Source organism: Oncorhynchus gorbuscha, linkage group LG17 (genome assembly GCF_021184085.1).
Source record: "Oncorhynchus gorbuscha isolate QuinsamMale2020 ecotype Even-year linkage group LG17, OgorEven_v1.0, whole genome shotgun sequence".
Lineage (NCBI taxonomy): Eukaryota > Metazoa > Chordata > Actinopteri > Salmoniformes > Salmonidae > Oncorhynchus > Oncorhynchus gorbuscha.
Window position 1 is genome coordinate 27,382,369 of NC_060189.1, and position 24,973 is coordinate 27,407,341.

Here is a 24,973-nt window from a genome sequence, read left to right on the forward strand (position 1 = left end):
GTGCCTTTCCAAATCATGTCCAATCAATTGAATTTACCACAGGTTGATTTCAAATAACCTGTTTTCGCTTTGTCATTATGGGGTATTGTGTGTAGATTGATGAGGAAAACAATTTATTTAATCAATTTTAGAATAAGGCTGTAACGTAACAAAATGTGGAAAAAATCAAGGGGTCTGAATACTTTCCGAATGCTCTGTATACAGAATAATGAATAATGTATTACTTTTCATTCATAAATAATGTATACAAATGAGATTACTCTTCCATTTTCTGTACTCTGCAGGTAATTTTTCGTAAGATCAGTGACGTGAAGAAGGAGGAGGAGGAGCGCCAGCGTCAGAAGAACGAGGTTCAGCTGACCATCCCCCAGGACCATCCGGTCAGGAAGCTCTTCCAGAAGTTCAAGCAGCAGAAGGAGCTGCAGAGGAATCAGGGCGCGTCCTCCCAGCTGGACCTGGAGAAGAACCAGCTCCAAGTGGAGCACCACCTTCACCCCATCCCCCACAGCCTGCAGCTATCCCACTCCAGCCTGCAGCACTCCCTGCCCCTCAACATCCAGCGGCCCGGACCCCACTCCTCCCTGCAAGGGCTCCAGAACGGGGCTCCCCCTACGGGCTGCAGTAGCAGTGTGCTCACCGTGTCCCAGGTCACGCCCATGCAGTCTAGTCCTGCCATGGGGGAGCCGCCTCCAGTCCGACTCAAGGTGAGCAGCAGCCCTGCTCTGGTAAAGCCTCCTGCTGCCAGGGGCTGGGGGCGCCTCAAAAACGTGGCTGCCCCACCTCCCGTGGTCAGGAAGGAGGGACTGAACAATGTAGCTAAAGCTGTTTCTGTGGAGATGCTATCTCAGCAGGGCAGGGGTCAGGAGGCGGGGCTCAGAGGAGGAGAGGGAGAGGACAACCGCCTCCATAAGACAGACTCCTGCGATAGCGGCATCACTAAGAGTGAGCTGCGTATAGACAGGGCCGGGGAGGCCCCCCTGCCACACCCCTTCGGCCCCATCCCAGAGCAGGCCCTGCAGGCTGCGCTGCAGGAGACCCGGCTGGAGCTCCGGGGGGACCTCCAGACTCTGGGGGGCCGGCTGGGGGCCCTGGAGAAACAGGTGGCTCAGATCTTCAAACTGCTAACCTCTACAGAGAAGAGGAGGCCGTCTCTACCTCTGGCCACCACCCCCAAAACCAAAACCAAACGTCAGGACATCTTCACTGTCTCCAGACCCGTTTCTCCTGATTTAGTGGACGATGACGGGCACATCTGAAGAGGACAAAACACCACTGTTCGCCGTACCTTAACATTTGCACACAAACTTTTAACTCATGTCCATCATGAGACCTTTCTTGATTGTAAATATTTCTCTATGCATGTCCAGCTGGTTTCTGGCTTGCCAAAGAAACAAAAAGTCTATTCAGGGGCGCAACTTTGGTTTTAGAAGTGGGGGGCATCTAAAGCTCATTTCCTGCATTTCTACTAGGTCTGTTCCCGACAACAAACAAATATTGGTTGATCAAGAGTAGTCTTTTATTTCGACCAATCAATTGGTTGAAATTTTTAAACACATATTTTTACGCATATAGACTCACCCTATGTGTTCTAATAAAATCAACTAGGCAATAAGTAATAAAATTGTCTGATACTTTGAGCACGCTGTTTGATTAAATAATTACGACACACAAATAACTCAACAGGGAGCCAGAGATCAAGATAGCCTAACCAGAAGAAAAAATAATTTTCCAGAGCCTCTTCTCGCTGCTGCTGGCCTTCGCAGATTCTGCCTTTATGCTGCTTAAGTTGCTGGTAATAGGCTACACCAGCGGTCTGCAACCTTTTCCATTTAAAGTGCAAGCTTATGATATCATTTCTACCATACTGCGTGACTGTTATGATTTTTATATGCACATTTTCGTGGAACAGTTTCATTGAATTTATTATAGGCTTTGCAACTCAAAATATTTGTCTGTGGTTAATCTACAGTCTATCTAAATATAAATGAAAATGATACAAATCTAAAAGTAACTTTTATTGCCATTGCCAACTATGTAAAAATAGCCTATTTAAAGCCAACACATAAAAACATTGAAGCTTGCAGGTAGAAAATATCCTGATTAAAAATAAATATCCTATAAATCACATTGGTACGCATGGCCTGTCTATCAACTGGGTCGCCCGAAACTCGTACTCGCAAACATGAAACATTGTGTAAAATATTCTGGGCCCCCAGATATTCCAGTGCCAGTGAGCTCGGGACAGACACAGCTGTAGGCTAATTGTGCAAGGGATGTTTCCACTGGACCAGAGCATTACATTTTTACTTTTCATGCTGAGTGGTTATCGAAAGGAAAGGGAGAGAGCTGTAAATATTTTTTCAAATACTTAAGAGGAACTATTGTCATTATCAGTTGATTCTAAAAACAGACTTTGTTTACTTGCTGTTTGAGGTGAAGAAAAATTACTTTGAGAATCTCCACAGCTCATTAGTGGTGGTGAATTAAGACAATCAGAAATACTATCAGCCATCCCCAAGTGGGCGCATTTATAGGCCTACATTTGCAGGCCAGGTGGGTCAGAAGTTTACATACACTCAATTAGTACTTGGTAGCATTGCCTTAAAATTGTTTAACTTGGGGCAAACGTTTCGGTTAGCCTTTCATAAGCTTCCCACAATAAGTTGCCTGAATTTTGGTCCATTCCTCCTGACAGAGCTGGTGTAACTGAGTCAGGTTTGTAGGCCTCCTTGCTTGCACCTGCTTTTTCAGTTCTGCCCACAAATTGTCTATAGGATTGAGGTCAGAGCTTTGTGATGGCCACTCCAACACCTTGACTTTGTTGTCCTTAAGCCATTTTGCCACAACTTTGGAAGAATGCTTGGGGTCATTGTCCATTTGGAAGACCCATTTGCGACCAAGCTTTAACTTCCTGACTGATGTCCTGAGACGTTGCTTCAATATATCAACGTAATTTTCCCTCCTCGTGATGCCATCTATTTTGTGCACCAAAATAGATGGCAAGTGCACCAGTCCCTCCTGCAGCAAAGCGCCCCCACAACATGATGCTGCCACCCTCGTGCTTTACAGTTGGGATGGTGGTCTTTGGCTTGCAAGCCTCCCCCTTTTTCCTCCAAACATAGCGATGGTCATTATTGCCAAACAGTTCATCAGACCAGAGGACACAGAAAGTACGATCAATGTCCCCATGTGCAGTTGCAAACCGTAGTCTGGCTTTTTTATGGCGGTTTTGGAGCAGTGGCTTCTTCCTTGCTGAGCGGCCTTTCAGGTTATGTCGATATAGGACTTGTTTTACTGTGGATTTACATACTTTTGTACCTGTTTCCTCCAGCATCTTCACAGGGTCCTTTGCTGTTGTTCTGGGATTGCTTTGCACTTTCTCACCAACGTACGTTCATCTCTAGGAGACAGAATGCATCTCCTTCCTGAGCGGTATGACGGCTGTGTGGTTTCATGGTGTTTATACTTGCATACTATTGTTTGTACAGATGAACGTGGTACCATCAGGCGTTTGGAAATTGCTCCCAAGGATGAACCAGACTTGTGGTCTACCATTTTTCTTCCTGAGGTCTTGGCTGATTTCTTTAGATTTTCCCATGATGTCAAGCAAAGAGGCACTGAGGTGGGCCTTGAAATACATCCACAGGTACACCTGCAATTGATTCAAATGATGTCAATTAGCCTATCCGAAGCTTCTAAAGCCATGACATAATTTTCTGGAATTTTCCAAGCTGTTTAAAGGCCCAGTCAACTTAGTGTATGTAAACTTCTGACCCACTGGGATTGTGATACAGTGAATTATAAGTGAAATAATTTGTCTGTAAACAATTGTTGGAACAATTACTTGTGTCATACACAAAGTAGATGTCCTAACCGACTAGCCAAAACTATAGTTTGTTAACAAGACATTTGTGGAGTGGTTGAAAAACGGGTTTTTAATGACTCCAACCTAAGTGTATGTAAACTTCTGACTTCAAATGTATTATGGGGAATTGAGAGACACAGCAAACAATGCACACAAAGTTATGAAACATTGAATACCCACAAAAGGGCGGGAGAGAATGCCTTCTGGAGAAAGACGTGCCTTGTGCATCTGAGCCACAATCCCCATATTGTTGGACCGTGTAATCCCTGCCGCCTCCTCAATGGATTAGTCCACTGAGACAGGCGCAAATCAGACACGTGTCTCGTGTGCCATAATCTATTTGCTACTGCTGGACTAAAGAAAATCTCATGTTTTCAATACAGACAACTTTTATCATACAGAAATCAAATATAGTGATGCATAACTTGACATTTCTGCCATCCATTGTGACATTGTGGGAGGATAACTAACCTTCCAATTAATAGCATAGCATTTCTTAGCTGCTATAAATGCTGAGTTTCACAGTTTCTTCTGATAACATTCTCCAATATCAACATTTCCAAGCAAATAAAAACAGGGAGACGGGTGAATCTGTAGACATGCTGAGATAAAATCACATTCTCTGACAGAATTCAGCCTGCCTTCACAAGATCATAACATAACAAATATGTTCCCTTTGGTGTTTTACACATCCAGCAGAAAAATTATAGTTCTGAGTGCTTGATATTCAGTTTCACTGGCATATAGTGTGTTCTATGGATGGTCATAAACTGCAGTTTATGTCTGCGATGATATGAACATGACAGGTTATTCAAACATATCTGTATCCATTCATCATCATCAGTAGTGTTTCCCAGGTCTCCCTCACATTTTTGTTTTGTGTCATCAGGAAAAGCCTCTAACAAACTTTGATACAGTTTGGAAACAAACTTGAAGTTTGTCAGACTGCCTTAAAATAGTTGAAATCTTTGAAGCTTCTGGATTGTCCAGTGGTTTGCTGCACAGAGAGAATAAAGTGTTGTATCTGCAAAAGTTCACATGAGCGCCGTCACAGACTGCACTTCCCTGGTTGCCTGACCCAGCTGAGACCCCTGTCATCATCTGATCCTGCTAGGATGAGGCATGGCAAAGAATTACCTTGGTGTACATTTATACATTATATTATCCAAGAATAGAATCAATGGTTCAATCATTGAAATGAGCGTTATTCCCAGATCCCAGACTGTAGTCGACCCATCAAATCAAGATGGAACTTTGTATCCATTCACTGAGCTCCGTAGACTGGTCTTCCCTGGCTGTCTGATCCTGCTAAAACATGATGAGCATAGTATTGTGTACTGACTGCACCATGCCAGTGTAGCCTGTGGTGCTGTTTATACCATGTCAGTGTGAAAAGTAGGGAATTAGCTTGGAAAACTGACAGATCAATAATGTTACATCGCTATACTGTGTCTAATAAAAACTCACATCGCGCTGTCAAAGAAAATCTGAATATCAGTTTTCGGTCGCTTGGCCGCTGGTTTCATCATTTGATTTAGGTCTGGTGTGATTGAGGCATAAGTAATAGCTAAAGTTAGTGAGCTATCCAGCTAACGTTAGCCAACGTTAGAAGGAAACTAGCAAAGTTAGATACAGCAACCTGACACATAGCTAGAGACTAGAGCGTAACTGGCTGTGGTAGCAACTAGCTAGCTGGTTCATTCTCTTCACACAGAACTTAAGTCGAGAAGGGATTAAATATTACTGTAGCTAACGTTACAGGTCCGTGCCACTACTAGCTCAGCACTGGTAATATAAGTCAAACAGCAGTTACAGGTACCTTGCCAGCTACATCAGTCAAATAAAAAGTAGCCAGTTTCTCCTCTGCTTGCTTTTACGACTTGGAGAAAAATTGCAACACACACAGAGACAGCAGCTGCAGACAGCAGCACCGTGCCTTTCAGAAGCTTTGCCGTCCGCATGGTCTTTGTTGTCCACATGCGCGTAAATCCAGCCCAATGAACCCGCCAAACAGCCTACCCGACCGCTCTGAGGCGTCCGCATGGTCCTAAAGCACGCCGATGGCGCTTTTAGTATCACAGTGCAATGGTAAAACTGAGGGGGGGGGGGGGGGGCAATAATGCCATTTCAGAATGTGGGGGGTCGTGTCACCAGTGAAAGTTGCGCCCCTGACTCTATTTACTTCTTGCCTGTATATTATGCAGTTGACTGCATGCAAATGTGTTGAAAGAGAACCAAGATTCTATTGATCTACTCTCTATATAAATATTTTTTAATTATTGACAATTTCCAATGTTGACATTCAGGGTATGTATAGAGGTAGCACTATTAACCATGACTTACCAATGGTTTCTGAAACACTGCATTGATACTTGGTGAATGGGGAAATCAATAAGGTTAATGCTTTTCCCACAGAAAGAAAGTCCAGTAGCTGTAGGCTAAACTTATCTGGTCGTTCTGGATTATATGAGTGCCAATGCAAGTGATAAACTGATATTGATGATTGAGTGTCAATTATTGAGCACCGTCATGATTTTTCTCTTTCAAGCCTTGGTCTGTTCCAGTAAGTTGTCGCTACATACTGTACATTGATTTATATTTCCGATGATTGACATAGACAATCCTGCTTAAAAGTATGTGAACCCTTTGTGCAATGACAGATTTTTAAAGTTTTGACCATGAAATCTTAATTTAATCAGAACCAGCCTTTTGATCTGACATAACAGGTTTATATTTACCAATACCTTCTGTTGGTGTAGAGGAAATCATGCATGTAGTAGAAAAACAAAATTAAAAAGTAATTAGTGCAGGTGCAAAAATAATTGAACCCCAAGTTGCATTGGTTAAATCAAGTAGGTAAGTAGAATCAGGTGGGTAAATAATTGGGTACCGAATGAACCAATCAAAGGAAAGATCATTTGGAAAGAGTTTGGGCGGGACTCTGATAAATAGACATAAGAAACCTGGTAAGTTTAGTGTTACCCATTCAGGTGAATGCAAAGCACACCATGCCGAGAGGAAAGGAGCTCTCAGAGGACATCGGGACGAGGGTAGTGAGAGCACATCAGTCTGGGGAAGGGTATAAAATTATTGGTGGGAATGTCAAGATCTGGGGCTGCTTTTCCTCTGGACCTGGGCGACTCCACATCATTAAGGGAACCATGAATTCTGAGGTATACCAGGAGATTCTTGAACGTCAGTCCATCAGTCAAGGAGCTAAAGCTGGGCCAAAAATGGGTCTTACAGCAAGACAACGACCCAAAGCATTCAAGCAAAATCTACCAAAGAATGGCTCAGGAGAAAGAAGATTTGTGTTTTGGATTGGCCAAGTCAAAATCCTGACCTAAATCCAATCGAGATGCTGTGGCAGGACCTGAAGTGGGCAGTTCATGCCAGACACCCCTCAAACCTCACTACAATTGGCTGAGTTCTGTAATCAGAGACTGATTACTGGCTATAGGAGAAGTTTACTCCAGTTTATCGCTGCTAATGGAGGTTCCACAAGCTATTGACTGAAGGGGTTCTCATATTTTTACACACATCAAATCTGAGTTTCTGTTAAATAAACCACTTTTGTTAAAAAAAAACAGTGAAAATATATATGTTTTTGTTTCTGTCATTTACTTGGAATGTCTATTACAAAATTGTTATATTTTATAACAAAATAATGACTAGCCCTATAGGGTTCACATACGTTCAAGCAGCACTGTACAGCATATCCCCGATCACTGTCTGATTTCCTGTAGAGAGAGATTTTTTTCAGAAGTATTTTAGCATTAATAGCATAACAGTTTCTTCTCGTGTCTATGCATCATTTAGGGACATGTTATGCACCGACCGTATGTTGCCATGATGTGTAAATAAGGCTTTTTAAGTTCACCCTGCTGCATGAACTAGATGTGCAGACTGACTGCAAATGTGGTAAATAAAGTAGGGACGTCTGAGACAGACTGACAGCATGGCTTCTGGCACATAAAGTTTAATGCACACGAAGGTCCACTCCATCCAGTGACACACAGTTCCACGATCCCTACACATGGCACGAGACAGCCTCCACACAGTGACACAGTGTGTCACAAAGCATGAACCGAGTTCTATTATTGAAGATGAGTTTGTTGAGCGCACCGTCACCACTAAAGGCTCATCTCAATAAAAATATGAAATACATTTATGAAAATGCATTTGTAAATCTGCAGCCTGAGGAGCAGTGTTCTGACCCAGGGTACTGTGATTGCTGTATACACGTGCAACACTTGAGCTCTTGATCTGGATCTGATTTCCCAAGATGGTGTCTCCACAGAGGCAGATCAGTTTCCCTGGCTGCCAGAACATCAAGCAGACAGAGCATGGGAGGCTTTAGTTCTTCTGTGGTGGGTGCCTGCCTGCCTCTCAAGCCTCTCCTCAACTCAACTGCACTGCAGCACTGGGCTGGGCTGGCTTCTGTTTAAAACTCACCTCTTCTCAGCTAGCCTAGCCTGCTGCAACGTGGCTCCCTCTGGGACAAAACTATTCCAACAGAGATACCTACCTGAGGTGTCTAGTACCAATGGGGATGTCTTCTGTCCATTTTACCATGGTTATGAAGACGCATTGAATATCGCAAACTGTGATTTTCTGGGGATTGAGAACGGATTATTTCACAATGGCACTCGTAAACTCACAGCAGAGTCTTATATAAAGTATGTATGTGTATGGTTCTTGCTCTAAGTCCACTGATGAATGCCTGTCTGCTACATAGGAATCTAGTCCTAGTACTACGTAATAGTACAGAGATAATTAGGATTCAGTCGAGGGATTTGTGCATATAAGTCATTCATACTGTAACACTTGTATACACCACATGCCATTTGAAAGTTGCTCTCAAATGACTTAAACGGACTTGATTTTCATGAAGGGACACAGGGAGGAGGAGCAGTGGGAAGGAGAGAGTTTCTTCTGGTTCTTCCTTTGGTCTTGATTTGACTAGTGACTGGGAAAAAAAGAGCCTGGCCAGTCTTCCCTTCATCACAGGGAGAGAACACATCACGTCTCAGTCTCGGACGCCTGAATGTATAGCTGCACCCCCCCATCCCTCTCTCAGCTGACACTGCTCTCTCCTCTCTTCCTTCTCACCCCGCACACTGGTCGCTCGCTTTCTCTCGATCCCTATCCCTTTCTCCTTCGCTCTCTCTGTCCCCCTCTCTCTTCTTTCTCTCTGCTCTCTCTGAAGAACTTCAAGCGAAACTCAGTGATTGTGTCTTGAGCATGCTAATATCTAGCCTCTCTCTCTCTCTCTCTGTTTATGTTGACTGGATACCTCTCCATATGGCGACAGGACTGGTGTGACTGGGAAGCATCTGGTCACACCTGGACTATCATTTCCAATTCATTTCTACTGGAATGTTACTGTTGTCTACCATTTGTTAAAGCAATGGCACTAATAAGTAGCACTGATGATTCCCACTATGGCTCATGTATTTTTTTTTTTTTTTTTACAGTTGCACACCTTAACTGTAGCGTCAGCTAAATAAAGTACTGTCTGGGGATTTCTAGTCTATTTGTCAACTTTACATTGTGCTTCTCTACAGGGAAGGACATGTATTATTACTGGGAAATCTACAGAATGTCAGAATCACTCGTTCAATGTATTCCCTCTTTATACTTTCAGATGGCTAAGCAGACAAAGATTTATCCACTGATTTATGTATACACTAGATGAGATGGCTAAACAGACAAATATTTACCCACTGATTTATGTATACACTAGATGAGGATTAGAGGGTGCTGTGTTGAGGCCAATGTGTCTCCATCTTGACACTCCCCCGCCATTGTAAAAAATATTTTGGAATAGAAATGTATGCCACATTTATTATATTACAGACACCTTATTAATGCATACTTTTAAATTATATTATGTGAGCTAAACATAAAAAACTAAATGTACAGTATTTAAAAACATTTTCCTTAAAGTATAATGTTTTGAGATTACTAATGTTACTAATGTCCCTACTATAACAACAAAAAATACTTAAATACAGTACATGACCTTTTGTCCTTGAAACATTTAATTGAAATACTGTAGAATTCCATTAATTCCTATAAAGGACTGTTCCAATATGTGTGCTGTGCTAATATGGCTGAACAGTGGTTTCAAAGCCTCTCAATGGCCAATACATAGCGTCAGCAATCCAGGGTTTATATACATCATTGGTTTTACTGCAAAGTCCAATCTGTGATACCATATAGTAGTCAAATCTGAACTCCCAGAAATTAGATTTGCCAAGCTGATACTTTCTGCGTGTTATTAGTTATTTCTGTGTTGCGTGTGTGATTTGAATACTACTGGTCGGATACAGGGTTCTGATTCTAAGAGGAATCTGTGTAATCTGATGCAATCTTCTAGACCGAAACAGTACAATTTAACCCATTTAAATTAATTAACATAAATTGTATTGAGGTACCTCAAACCTTTTTTGTTTTTAGGTTTTTTAGAAAGCGTTTTGAGATACTTTGTCAGGTTTGATTTGGCAAAAGGTCTGCATTCCAATAATCTGTCCAATCAACTCCTGTGTTGTGATAAATCGTGTTGACTCTTGTAAGCTCATTAACGCTGGAGCTACAGTCCTTGTTCAGGCACAGGTAGGGTGCAATGAAGGGTTCTAATCGGAACTGCCAATTAAAACTGAGCAGGTTGACAGGAATTATCGTGGCTAATTTACCACCATTTGTGTGTATTGACACCAAGCCGAAGAGAAACAGTCCAAGAGAAATGAGCTTCTCAAGAGCTACTAAAAATAAAGCTGCAATTGATGACTCCTGTGGGAGTGTGAAAAGTAAGATGTAATGACTACTTTCTGTAATAGTTTTTGGTCACAGAGTCTGAACCCATTACCCTTGGTTAAGTGCCCTTCCTCTGAAACTGACATTCATCAATATACTGTAGGAGCATCATGCCATTGAATTCTCTTGAAATATTATTGATTGTGGCTAAATTTACTAATTTAAAGCATTTTAGGTGTACCTTCTCTTTGGTGTACTCTAAGTAAAGGCATTGATTATCAGACCTAAGATCGACAAAGAAAAAGACCAAGCTCCCTTTCCACTCAGTACGGACCACTATAGATCATCCATTAAAACCACCAAATACAGTATGTGGTAATTATTTTACAGCGGTCAGTTAGAGATTTGTGTGGATTTGGGTTCAGCATGGCCTTTGCGAAGGCTATCAATGTTCATGTTTTTGTTAAGATTTTCACTCAAAAGGGACATTGTATCACAGAATCTCAGCAGAGGATCTTCACCATCATAATCAACATCATCACCTTCATCCTTATCATCGTCATAATCATCATCTGTTCCTTCCTCTTAGATCCTGCCTCCTCTTTTTCCATTAGGACGTTGCAGTGTGGTGTGTTGCACCAGTGTCCCCCAACCCCCCCACACCTCCCCCTTCAGTCCTCCTGCCAGGAGCTGTTACAGGTCCCCCTTCCACCCTCCTCCCCTCTCCCCCTCCCTCCCCCAGCCAGAGGAGGAAGCGACGGTAATGTCAGAAACGATTAGAAAGACAGGGGCCGTTACAGCAGCTCTCAACAGGGCCACAGAACTGTGCTGTCTTGAGACACACAGCCAGGTCTTCTAATCTCGCCTATTTATGCTGTGTTTGACAGTGCTGTAGATTGTCAGTGAGTTTGATTAGGAGACCCAGGAGACATGGCCAGCTGACACAGAGACACAGGTCTGTTCACTGTTCCAAGTTAGGTGTACTGGGTCAAACATGTTGGCACTATGTCTTTTTTTTTAACCTTGTCCAGATTTACAGATGTGACATGGAGTCAAACAAGGATTAAAGATGGTAGAACTGTTGTTGGCTTTTCCATGGTAATTTGTAACAGAGATCTCTTCATTTCCTCTCAATGATATTTTCCATTCTAAGATGGTGGAACTCTGTTGATCCTTTAATGTGGCCTTTTGGATGATCCTGGTGCCACAACATGAAAAGCCCAAAAGCAATAATCACAGAGAGACTGTACTATTAATATTAATATCTGGGGGAAGAGGGTGATAATGTCTGTGTTTATGTTTCGAGTCTTGAAAATTTTGTGATGAACCCAAGAGGCACTCTAAATGAGTCTGACACCCCTGACACCATAGGGTGTGTGTGTGTGTGTGTGTGTATTTTTGTTGTTGTATTTTTTAAAATTCGGATCCCCATTGGCTGTTGCCAAAGCAGCAGCTACTCGTCTTTGGGTCTTTCTTCGTGAGTGTGAGTGTGTGACACTGTGAGCGAGGGCGTGTGTGACGCTGTGAGTGTGTTTGACTGTCTAGGGAGTGCTCCACAGCCTCCGAAACCCCACCCACACAGTGAAGATGCTCCAAGCATGAGAGCTCAAACACAGCCCTGAAGCACCTTAGTGACACCGGTTATATAATGCTCCTTCTCATGCATATTCATGACGCTTAGAAAAACAAGTTTATATCCTCTATGAATGATTTCAAGTTCATTATCAACCACTATGCTTTGAATTTCTTGACTCTTTTGATTCTTCTCGTCTTCTTTTTCCAGTAAAGAGAGCTGAGTGAGCTATATCTTACTGAAATGAACTATTCAGAGTCAGATTACATAACGTGTTAACATGTTTCAAGTTTTTCCAAGTTGCATAATGACTTGGAAAAAGAAATAGAAAGGCGATTTATTCTATGGAGAGAATGGAAATGTCCAGCGCTGCTCTCCATGTCCAGTACTAGTGATGGCAGCAGATAGACATAGGTGATACACTCAGTGGTGCTGGTCAGACACACACCACAGCGGTGGTGTAAAGTACTTAAGTAAAAAATATTTAAAGTACTGCTTAAGTCGTTTTGGGGGGGGTATCTGTACTTTACTATTTATATTTTTGACTACTTTTACTGCACTACATTGCTAAAGAAAATAATGTACTTTTTTCTCCATACATTTTTCCTGACACCCAAAAGTACTTGTTACGTTTTGAATGCTTAGCAGAACAGGAAAATGGAACAGGAAAATATTCACACACTGATCAAGAGAACATCCCTGGTCATCCCTACTGCCTCTGATCTGGTGGAATCACTAAACACATATGCTTCGTTTGTGAATTATTTCTGAGTGCTGGAGTATGCCCCTGGCTATCCATACATTTAAAATACAAGAAAATTGTGCGGTCAGGTTTGCATAATATAAGGACTTTGAAATGATTTATACATTTACCTTTTGATACTTAAGTATATTTTAGCAATTACGTTTACTTTTGATACTTAAGTATATTTCAAAACAAATACTTTTAGACTTTCACTCAAGTAGTAGTTTTCTGGGTGACTTTCACTTTTACTTGAGTCATTTTCTTTTAAGGTGTCTTTACTTTTACTCAAGTATGACAATTAGGTACTTTTTCCACAACTGCTCCACAGTCACACCTCAGGGCTACAGGGTAGGTGTACATGGGGTCCATGTTGGCTGAGCAGGTAGGCAGCTGCACCGTCATCATCTTGTTGTAGGTACACACACGATGGTAGGACTCTATGTAGGGAGTGTCCAGGACAGGCTTCTGAAGAGACACACACAGAGACCAGGTTAATTTTGATTAACATGTTTGTTCATTCAACAAGCTCCACAATTAAGTTACTCCATTGGAAGTACAGTTTATGAGAAATTAGTTTAGAATATATTTGTTTATTACTTGCTTTATTTTGTCACTGGTCGATTTAGCCTTTAGCCGGGATACAGTGATGCATTGTTCTACAATAATCATCATACTGTAGTTTAGTACTCATAATTAAATAGTTTACAGAGTTTGCTGACATCTACTGATTTGTAACCGTTATCTGCAGTCAGACTGCATAGGACTCTCTCCTGCTCTCCGTCCTCACCTCCCAGGTCTCACAGCGCCCCCAGCAGGTGTCCGTGGTGATGTGCAGCCCACCACTGCCTGGTTTCCTGGCCCGGAAAGTAAACTCCGGACAGCACAGCCAATGAAGCGGGCAGGTTGACGGATGAAGCCTGGATTAGTGTAATGCCATGATCACAGCACTGTACAGCACAGCAGCACAGAACGCAACCTGCACAGACACCACAGGGTTATCTCTATTGCCTAACATTACACTCTCTATATATCTCTATATCTTTTATCAAAGTCTTCAAATAGTCTGTGTATAGCAAGTTAATGTAGTGAGTATTTTTGTACTTTACTCTTGGTATTTTAATGAAAAAATGTAAATAACTATTAAGCAAAATCTTAAAAAATGAAATATTCCAGAGATCTCTGATTGCTGACCCAAACTCCATAAAGAGTAAGTGTGACTGATCTAACTATAGTGGTATAACTCACCACTTGAGTACCTCTACTCTGGGTCATCTGGGCTCACAACTGGTCTCACTGCAGTAGATCTCCACTGAAGAGGACTACCACTGAACCTCTGAATCAGGAGCTGCAGTAACTCCGGTAGCTGTGATGTCTCTGACAGCACCTGCTAATGGATCCCAGGGAGGAACTTCCAGCCATTTATCCCAGCATGTCACGTCAACCAGGAGCCAGTCAGGGAATTAGTAACCTGACTGGCTCTTGCCAGAGAGTCAGGCTCCTGTCTGATCCCCCTTAGGCCTTTCTACCTCATCAGCCCAGTCACCTGTGAACTACAGGCCATTAGCCTGATTAGGGACTGTGGCTGCTTCTTTGTTCATAGTGATCCACATAGAAGAGGGGGGAAACACAATCATACCTGTACACCCAGGCTAATTTAGCTGATGGACCTCAGGAGCTGTTCTTACACGTCAGATCCTTTCCCTGGACCTGCTAATTAACTTGTGTGTTCTTATCCATTTCAGTACAAGTCTGTAAATGTAATTACATTTTGTAAATATTAATGTATATTTTCACAGAGCACTTACTGTAGCTCTAATTTGGATGTTTAGTGTGTGGAGCCCATGGAGACAGGAGTATTTTACGGTCTGGTCTGATATGTGTCAGCCACAGTAACGGAGATGAATGAGTGAGTGAGTGAGTGAGTGAGTGAGTGAGTGAGTGGTGGTGGTGGTGGTGGTGGTGGTGGTGAGTGGTGAGTGGTGAGTGAGTGAGTGAGTGAGTGAGTGAGTGAGTGGTGGTGAGTGAGTGAGTGAGTGAGTGAGTGAGTGAGTGAGTGAGTGAGTGAGTGAGTGAGTGAGAGACGAGAAGACCTGACCTGACCTGACGGTTTATTTGGATGAGTAAATACTTCGCTCATCATGAAATGACCGTCTCCCTCAGGATAATGGGGATTGGAGCAGAAGAACTCAAGTACTTTACGAAATGAACCTCAACCTCCACCCAGTTATGGTTAGATTAGAGTAGTGGGGAGGGAGGATGAGTCAGGGATGACTCCACCTGATCTCAGTCATCTAAGCCCCCTCCTCACGTCCTGGATATCACATATTACCTGGCATTTTCTAAAGAGTTCTAAAGTTCAAGCCATGTTTTAAAGCTCAAATCAGTTCTCTGGCTCTGGTTAAGATGATAATACAGTGACCGCTTGTTCCTGCTGGCAGGACTGACTATTCCCATAAATCAAAGGACCTCATTCAACCATGGACGTTTAGTTAATGATACTGTATGAGTTGTGGGGTGGGGGAAAAAACATTGCAATTCTCAAAAACCATACAATGATAATGGACTGGCTGCCTTTGCTGTTGTCAATAACTGTACAAAAGGCCAGGTGTATATTATGTTTATTTATTTTCTCAATTAAATCTGCAATAAATACTCATTTCATTACATGGCCCCAGCAGACAGCAGATCTTAAACTGGTGAGACAGTTTAACTTTTCACTCTGTTCCAGGCATACAGCAATTGATATGTAACACTGACACTCTAGTCTCTAGTCAGCTATAGAGACCTACTGGAGGAGGAGTGGAGTGTTTATTTGCTAGTGTGACATTATTGCGATTCCATCAAATCCGCTAGTCTGGCAATAGTGTTGCTAAAGAACATGTCAGATTTAAAAAGGACACTCTAAACCTACCTATCCATAAGATCTGCGTTTGGTGAAGTGGATGGGTTTTTATATCAATATAATACATGAATTCTGAGATGTGATTTGAAGAAGAAGTTGTTCTTGCAGTGACTATCAGTGTTCATGTTGTTGTTCCACTGGTTACAATGTGCTACACTTTTGTAGGCTATAGCCCCCAACCCCTACAGGTGTGACAAAATGGGGAGTATGTCCGACGTGACTGGTTGATATATTTAGCTGTCCGGACTCGGTCTGAAACCCACTCCTCGATCAGTAGAGGCTCGCTTTACTCTCGGAGTTGTGTAGACATCTCCACATTTGCGCGCGGTGGGAGGGGTGTAACTGTGCTGGTGCTTCACAACTTGTACTGTACAGCGCACTCTGTTTTCCCTATTCCAATCAATGAGTATTGTTATTGTTGGACTTGTATCTGATTGCCAGACAACTGAAACACGTCTATTCAACTTTGTTACATGTAAGTAGACACCTTTTGGCGAATGAATGATAGTGGCTTTCAGTTTGGAAAGCGCAATATTACTTTACTTACTCTGAATAAGCTTTTAATGTTTGATTTTAGGCCTATTGTTAGAATATTTGACCCTCTATTCACCCCTCGACTTGTGTTCAGATGATCATATTAGCCAATATAGCATTTAATTATCATATTTGAGTTTTGTTCCCCCTCTTCATAAATCGTGTAGCCTATGATGAGTTTCTCATTAGGCAACTTCACCATATTTTTACAGAACTATAGGACGAGCTGCACGTCGACAGTTTAGCCTTCATTATTAAAATTATTCTGGTCCATACTTGTCTGCCCTCAAGGACTCTTGACATTACAAAACTTGGGTTTGAAGCGCACTAGAGCGGCACTGAACACGTGCCCACTGGTGCTCTATTTTAGGCAGTGACAAGTTCACGAAGTCGACACGTCTGTCGTGCTATCTAGCATTTCGCTAGTCAAAGTGCACGACATTTATTCTTAACTCGACCTATGTGAGGAATATTTTAAACTCTAATGGAAAAAACTATCCTCCCACTGGGCACGGACTTAATTTCAAAGTCTAGTTTGATTGACGTGAATTCAACGTGAAACCAACAACAAATGTCACCATGTCATTGGATTTAGGTTAAACGTTGGGTGAAAAAAAATACAACATTCCCTTATATTGATGACTTTTTGATAATCCAATCAGTTTCACTGCATTTTGTTGTTTAAATTAGTGGAACATTTGATTGACCAGTTTTTGCCTAAAAACAAGCTTGTTTGAGTATGTTTAACTGTTCTCTCAACAGTGTATGACTGCCATTTTTATGGGACACATTAAGTTTCATTCATGCAGCCAATTTGCAAGACAAGACCCTCTGATAGTTTCTTTATGAATGGAAATAATGCTACAAGTTATTTTTAGCTGTAAAAACATTATACAACTACTTGAATTAGCATGGACTCTTTTTCAATGTCTATGAAGTTCTTGCATTACTTACAATTGATCAAAGTTACTGCTTTGTTGCTGTTCTATTTGAAATCTTTGCATTTTACTTTTAAGTTGTTGATTCTTTAAAAAAATGGTTTTTAAAAAATGGTTTCCTCATAGGCGAACCCTTTTTGGTTCCAGCCAGGTAAAACCATTTTTTGTTCCAGGTAGAACGCTTTTGGGTTCCGTGTTGAACCCTGTGGAAAGAGTTCTACATGGAACCCAAAATGGATAGACTCGGAACCAAGAAGGGTTCTTCAAAGGGTTCCCCTATGGGGACAGCCAAATAACCCTTCTAGTTTCTAGATGGCAGTTTCTTTTCTAAGAGTGGACACTGGTTCTCCTGAGCACATACCATAACATTAGGTCAGGGAAATGATAGTCGTGATTGATGTTGGATTGACTTGAGTTAGACCCAGAAAGTAGATGCTGTGAAAAGTCAGATGTCTGGCAAAGTTTACAATGACTTTACTTGTATTAAACTTTGCCTTGAAACGATCAGAGAGACCAAATATTTCAGATGGAATAAATTCACAGAGATAGCCTAATCTGTCAGTTTGTTTTTACAAGGTGGAAGTTGATTTGTAAAACTTTTTCTCAGTATAATTTCCCTCGTGTTAACGTCCTCATGTCCATTTTGTCAACCACAGAATCTGCTTGAACCTGAATGCTCATTAAATGATTATCTGACATGTAAAATCATGCTTCCTGTTTTATGGAACCGATGAATGAAAGCTACAACTAGAGGGAGATATACAGCACAAGCCCAGTCAAGTAATTGGTCTCTTTTGTCAATAACAATGTCTCTGCAAAGCATATTGGATGTTAAATACTAACAACGAAAGCCAGAACGGATCAGAGCAGTATGACTTAGTCATTATGAGTGGGAGTCATGTCCTTGACCCTATTTGCCAATCTGTTCCCGTGAGACCTGGGCTAGACTGGCTGAGTGGTTCTGATATGGGGAGGCCTGTCTGTCTGTCCTCTGCCTCCTCTGAGTCGGCAGATTAAAGAAAACAATGCCCTCTCTCTGTTGAACACTCTTGTCTCTCCACAGGCTCACACAGGATACTGCATATGCCCCAAACTGCCCTTCCCAGTGTCCCTTTCTTTAAATGAAACAGGAGACTATTTTTCCTCACCCTCATCTCTCCCCATTTGTGTCACGTGTGTGTCAGAATGCTTGGCTGGATGGGTGGAACTAGCCCAACACACTACTGATTTATTACCCCTGTTTAAACATGACAAAAGGTCTGTGTGCCCTCAAGTCTTGACAGCATTAAAGCCACACTGTAGTTTTTCGTTGCCAATTACATACACAGGCTGAAACCAAACAAATGCGCCAGCAAAACAAATATTGTTCAATTTATGCAAAAGAGGACACCAGCACCTCTTTGATATATCCCTTGCATAGGCCCTCCCCCTCAGGTCTCCAAAAACAAAACAAAGATGTGTTAGGCCTATACTGTTGACGGAAATAGAAGGTATGGTGCGTAACCCTCCACCTCGTTGTCCAGCCATGGAGTCGTTAGGTGAACGGACTGGACATGTGTTCCAGTGGACAAACAGACGGTGCTATCTGTCTATGTCATATGTCTGAAGCCTGTGTTGTGTTATTGCCTCCCCCCCTGGTCTTTTTCCAGTGCATTGTTACAGTATGTGTTTTTGACCCCCACTGTATCCACAATTAGAGCAACCCTGTATGACTTTGTCTCAGGGACACACAATCTCTGTCCCCCTCTCTCTCTCCAGCTGACATGAACCTTTGGATAGCACAGATGCCACACTGAGGATAGCGACAACACAGTTTAGGACTATGATTGAATTGAGTTGCTTCTCAGTCCTGACACTACGGTCTTTCCACGAAATGAGTGCCTTTTGCGTCCCTTTGTAGTTTAAATAAATATTACATATGATATTAACTCAATCCTGTTATATTAAATAAAGTACCCTTTAATACAGACCCCGTGTAGAATTCAATCAAATGATTTTTATTGTGAATAAAAACTTACTTATGTGCCAAAAAAACAAACAATTACTTGTCCCTCTGTGCACCTTCTGTAACTTCTAGGACCATTTAACCACAAAATATCTTCCAAGTTCTCTCCATCATTCTAAAGCCCTAGTTATTTTGTTGCTTTGTCATTTCTGAAGATTATTTATTTACAATTTTTCATTTTTCAAGGTCAACCCTGTTATTTGAACTTAGCTCTTGTTTTAATATATATGCAGAATGTTTTTTAATAACTTATATTTTAATAGTCAAATCATTGTGTAAAATCAGGTCGAGCATAGTATACATTTTTAACCTCTTGAGTTGGGGAAACAGTTTTTTATTAAGTTTAACATGTGCTCTTTATGACAGAATGTCAAAATGAGGTCAAATCAACTGTTATTTTTTTGGGACCAAGTTACACTTCTCATAAGGGACCAAATTGGCGAAATTACCCATTAGCAGTGGTGGATAAGGCCTCGCCTCGTGTTTATCCATTTTAAAGTTCACCCTGTGTTTATTGCCATTATTCTCTGTATAAGTTATATAGGGAGAGGTGAAGAGCTGTAGGTTAAGACTCTTATTGTGTATTGAGTATTTTGACCACAGTCACCTGTTGCCTTTTCATAGATGTCAGTCAAGTTTGATAATTGAGAGAGAGCAAAGAGAGTGGAGCGAGCAGAGAAATTAAGCAGACGTCTTTAAAGGTCACACATATTTCCTATCACTTATTTGCATCCTTGAGCTACATGAAACAAGACAAAACAGAACTTCCCCGACCCCCACCAGAGACAGAACTTAAACTGATAAGAAGCAATCATGGCTTGAGACTCAGGTTAGGACAAATTGTGAAGAATTATTCAATATTAAAGCATTCGATCTCTCACTAAAGGCTTCAGTCATACAAAAGTTATACTTAAAGCTGAACTGGTGTCAATGGTGTATTGGAGGTGAAGTCAGGTGCAGGAGAGCAGAGTATAATGACCAGGCGCACTTATATTATAGTTCCAAAAACCAGAGCACGACATAAATCAAACACGCTAAAAAACGGACCATAAAAGTAAAGCGCGTAAACTAACACCACATAACATGAAACAATTACGCACAAAACATGATGGGAACCAGAGGGTTAAATACAAGTAGATTGATTGGGGAAATTAATACCAGGTGTGTATGGAAACAAGACAAGACAAATGGACATATGAAAACAGGAGCGGCGATGGCTAGAAAGCCGGTGACGTCGATCGCCGAACGCCGCCCGAAGTCGTGTCAACTGGTTCTCTAGCAGATTAGTAAGAATTTCTCACCCCATGTTCAAGAATGGCCTTTTTCTGTTTATTTAGATTACAACCTCTCACGTTCGGTTATTTGAAAGTGAAATCAGAATATTAAATTCACACAGGACACCGAATAAGGCAGGAGAAATACTCCAGATGTAACAGACTGACCCCAGCCCCACGACACATAAACTATTGCAGCATAACCAACTAATTGCAGCATTACCTCAAAAATGGAAGAGGCAAGTGGAAGAGGGATAAAGTAAGGAACTTGCCTGACAGCCCTGCATTAAGAAAATTGCGATAAAAAAAAAATTCTACCAGTTTCATTTAAGGACCCGAAAAATGACAGCTGTGTCATAGATTGCTAAAATAATGTAGTGTGAAGATATTTTGATGTACTGATTCCATAAACATGGTAAACTGAAAGAAGCAATAAAATGACACCTGATTCAATTATGTCATATTATTAAAGTTGATGTCAGTGTTATGTCCGTTAAAAAAATCAAACAAAAATACATGTTTGGCAAAATGTTGGATTATGCAGTCTGCTGGTGTTCTCCATGTTGTGATTCCTGTCTTCACCCTGGTGAGTGGTCAGTGTTATAACAGTTATGTCAAGATATAACTGGTTAACCAGTGTTATAAGTGGGAACACAGTGTTACAGTGATTTGTCAGGCTTTATGTCAGTGTGAATACATGGATCGGTATGCTATTGCTACTACTGAGTGAATTTCAGTATGTGTGCATCTCATTGACTGTTCTTGTGTAAAGGGTATTGCATTAAATTGAAGGTGTCACTCATAAACAATAAACTGAACAGAAGCAATAAATATTCTCTACACTCCTTATGTCAGCATTATGTCAGCATTATGTCAGCGTTATGTCAGTGTTATGTCAGCGTTATATCAGTGTTAAGCCAGTGTTATGTCAGTGTTAAGCCAGTGTTATGTCAGTGTTAAGCCAGTGTTATGTCAGTGTTATGTCAGTGTTATGTCAGTGTTATGTCAGTGTTATGTCAGTGTTATATCAGTGTTATGTCAGTGTTAAGCTAGTGTTAAGCCAGTGTTATATCAGTGTTATATCAGTGTTATATCAGTGTTATGTCAGTGTTATATCAGTGTTATGTCAGTGTTATGTCAGTGTTAAGCCAGTGTTATGTCAGTGTTAAGCCAGTGTTATGTCAGTGTTATATCAGTGTTATGTCAGTGTTATATCAGTGTTATGTCAGTGGTATATCAGTGTTATGTCAGTGTTATATCAGTGTTATGTCAGTGCTATATCAGTGTTATGTCAGTGTTATATCAGTGTTATGTCAGTGCTATATCAGTGTTATGTCAGTGTTATATCAGTGTTAAGCCAGTGTTATGTCAGTATTATGTCAGTGTTATGTCAGTGTTAAGCCAGTGTTATGTCAGTGTTAAGCCAGTGTTATGTCAGTGTTATATCAGTGTTATGTCAGTGTTATATCAGTGTTATGTCAGTGGTATATCAGTGTTATGTCAGTGTTATATCAGTGTTATGTCAGTGCTATATCAGTGTTATGTCAGTGTTATATCAGTGTTATGTCAGTGCTATATCAGTGTTATGTCAGTGTTATATCAGTGTTAAGCCAGTGTTATGTCAGTATTATGTCAGTGTTATGTCAGTGTTAAGCCAGTGTTATGTCAGTGTTAAGCCAGTGTTATGTCAGTGTTATATCAGTGTTATGTCAGTGTTATATCAGTGTTATGTCAGTGGTATATCAGTGTTATGTCAGTGTTATATCAGTGTTATGTCAGTGCTATATCAGTGTTATGTCAGTGTTATATCAGTGTTAAGCCAGTGTTATGTCAGTATTAAGCCAGTGTTATGTCAGTGTTAAGCCAGTGTTATGTCAGTGTTATATCAGTGTTATGTCAGTGTTATATCAGTGTTATGTCAGTGTTATGTCAGTGTTAAGCCAGTGTTATGTCAGTGTTATATCAGTGTTATGTCAGTGTTATATCAGTGTTATGTCAGTGTTATATCAGTGTTATGTCAGTGTTATGTCAGTGTTATGTCAGTGTAATATCAGTGTTATATCAGTGTTATGTCAGTGTTATGTCAGTGTTAAGCCAGTGTTATGTCAGTGTAATTCAGTGTTATGTCAGTGTTATATCAGTGTTATGTCAGTGTTATATCAGTGTTAAGCCAGTGTTATGTCAGTATTAAGCCAGTGTTATGTCAGTGTTAAGCCAGTGTTATGTCAGTGTTATATCAGTGTTATGTCAGTGTTATATCAGTGTTATGTCAGTGTTATGTCAGTGTTAAGCCAGTGTTATGTCAGTGTTATATCAGTGTTATGTCAGTGTTATATCAGTGTTATGTCAGTGTTATATCAGTGTTATGTCAGTGTTATGTCAGTGTTATGTCAGTGTAATATCAGTGTTATATCAGTGTTATGTCAGTGTTAAGCCAGTGTTATGTCAGTGTAATTCAGTGTTATGTCAGTGTTATATCAGTGTTATGTCAGTGTTATATCAGTGTTATGTCAGTGTTATGTCAGTGTTAAGCCAGTGTTATGTCAGTGTTAAGCCAGTGTTATGTCAGTGTTATATCAGTGTTATGTCAGTGTTATATCAGTGTTATGTCAGTGTTATATCAGTGTTATGTCAGTGTTATATCAGTGTTAAGCCAGTGTTACGTCAGTGTTAAGCCAGTGTTATGTCAGTGTTATATCAGTGTTACGTCAGTGTTAAGCCAGTGTTATGTCAGTGTTATATCAGTGTTATGTCAGTGTTATATCAGTGTTATGTCAGTGTTATATCAGTGTTATGTCAGTGTTATAGCAGTGTTAAGCCAGTGTTATGTCAGTGTTAAGCCAGTGTTATGTCAGTGTTATATCAGTGTTATGTCAGTGTTATGTCAGTGTTATGTCAGTGTTAAGCCAGTGTTATGTCAGTGTTATATCAGTGTTATGTCAGTGTTATGTCAGTGTTAAGCCAGTGTTATGTCAGTGTTATGTCAGTGTTATGTCAGTGTTAAGCCAGTGTTATGTCAGTGTAATTCAGTGTTATGTCAGTGTTATATCAGTGTTATGTCAGTGTTAAGCCAGTGTTATGTCAGTGTAATTCAGTGTTATGTCAGTGTTAAGCCAGTGTTATGTCAGTGTAATTCAGTGTTATGTCAGTGTTATGTCAGTGTTATGTCAGTGTTATGTCAGTGTTATGTCAGTGTTAAGCCAGTGTTATATCAGTGTAATTCAGTGTTATGTCAGTGTAATTCAGTGTTATGTCAGTGTTAAGCCAGTGTTATGTCAGTGTAATTCAGTGTTATGTCAGTGTAATTGTGCCAAATGTAACATGTAAATATGATCCTATACCGCACGTGTTTCAAACAGGAGATTGACGTATATGTGTGTCATGTTTGTGTCTGTTAATCTCCAGAAAGGTGCCATGCTGTTGGGGGTCCGTGGATGAGCCCCCCTTTCAGGAAGCATGACGTCGCCAGGAGACAGAGGTGCACTGGTGGAGAGGGGATACATCCCCCTGGACATTGACAATGTCCACATGCTTCTGCAGGGTCAGTGACTCTCTGTGTGCCTTCCTCTTTCTCTCTTTCTCCCTGATTCTCTTTCTCTCTTTCTCCCTGATCCTCTTTCTCTCTTCCTCCCTGATTCTCTGTCCCTCTTTTTGCTTTTCTACTCTACTCCCCCTTGACTCTGTGTTCCTTTTGTTGTTTAAACAATAAAGTTGATGTAGTGTTGGAAAGCAGCTCTGTGGACATATTGTACATGAGGAGAAAACAATCTAGTTATTCATGTCTTAACATTTGAGTTAACGTGTTTTAGTTTCTGAGGCAACCTAATATTCATCATAATAATAAGGATTTTCTCACACCCAGGGGAAATTTCACAATCGTATTAACTTCTCTCACTCCAACCTGTGCCTGTTCGGTCCTGTTTTGGCTCAAAGTAGTCACTTTGGGATGTGTTGTGTTTACTGTTGAAATGTAAACCCAATGAGATATGAGTCATATGTCAAACAGTCATCCAAATGGGATGGAATTCAGTAGTGGGTCGTGAAATGTCATGTTGCATGCCTATGAAGCCACTGTCTCCAAAGGCATCTCACAGTTTTACATACAATAGCAGAGACTATTCACTTTGTGGTTTGAATTACTATATATGACCTGTGCTTTTGTTTTCTCATCTTTTCCTGTAAGGGTTTTTCTCTTATTTGGTTGCTAGTATAGAACATTTGTTGATTAACTATCAGTTTTCATTGGCAGAGGAGAGGGTAATCGAGAGGTTGATTTGGTCTCCTCTGTTGACCTTGGGCATGGCACAGAGACTTCTCGTCTTGTATGTTGGCACTGTATACAGGTATTCTTCCTAGGGGGATAAATATGACACTGCCT

At 41.0% G+C, this 24,973-nt stretch overlaps 2 protein-coding genes and 1 pseudogene across 2 annotated transcripts in view; 2 read left to right on the forward strand and 1 right to left on the reverse strand.

The window, feature by feature from the left end:
• Window positions 1–2,735, forward strand: part of kcnh5b (potassium voltage-gated channel, subfamily H (eag-related), member 5b) — an 89,806-nt gene extending 87,071 nt beyond the window's left edge. Inside the window, exon 11 of the mRNA XM_046309055.1 lies at window positions 285–2,735. Within this exon, the coding sequence (XP_046165011.1) occupies window positions 285–1,256 (972 nt within the window). The 3' untranslated portion in view covers window positions 1,257–2,735. The remainder of the gene's footprint in view (window positions 1–284) is intronic.
• A 5,109-nt stretch (window positions 2,736–7,844) lies between these two features.
• Window positions 7,845–13,848, reverse strand: LOC124001392 (annotated as a pseudogene).
• Window positions 13,849–16,173: 2,325 nt separating this feature from the next.
• The window catches only part of syne2b (spectrin repeat containing, nuclear envelope 2b), a 144,766-nt gene continuing 135,966 nt past the window's right edge, over window positions 16,174–24,973 (forward strand). Inside the window, exons 1-2 of the mRNA XM_046308142.1 lie at window positions 16,174–16,319; window positions 24,001–24,136. Coding sequence (XP_046164098.1) covers window positions 24,052–24,136 — 85 coding nt within the window. The 5' untranslated portion in view covers window positions 16,174–16,319; window positions 24,001–24,051. The remainder of the gene's footprint in view (window positions 16,320–24,000; window positions 24,137–24,973) is intronic.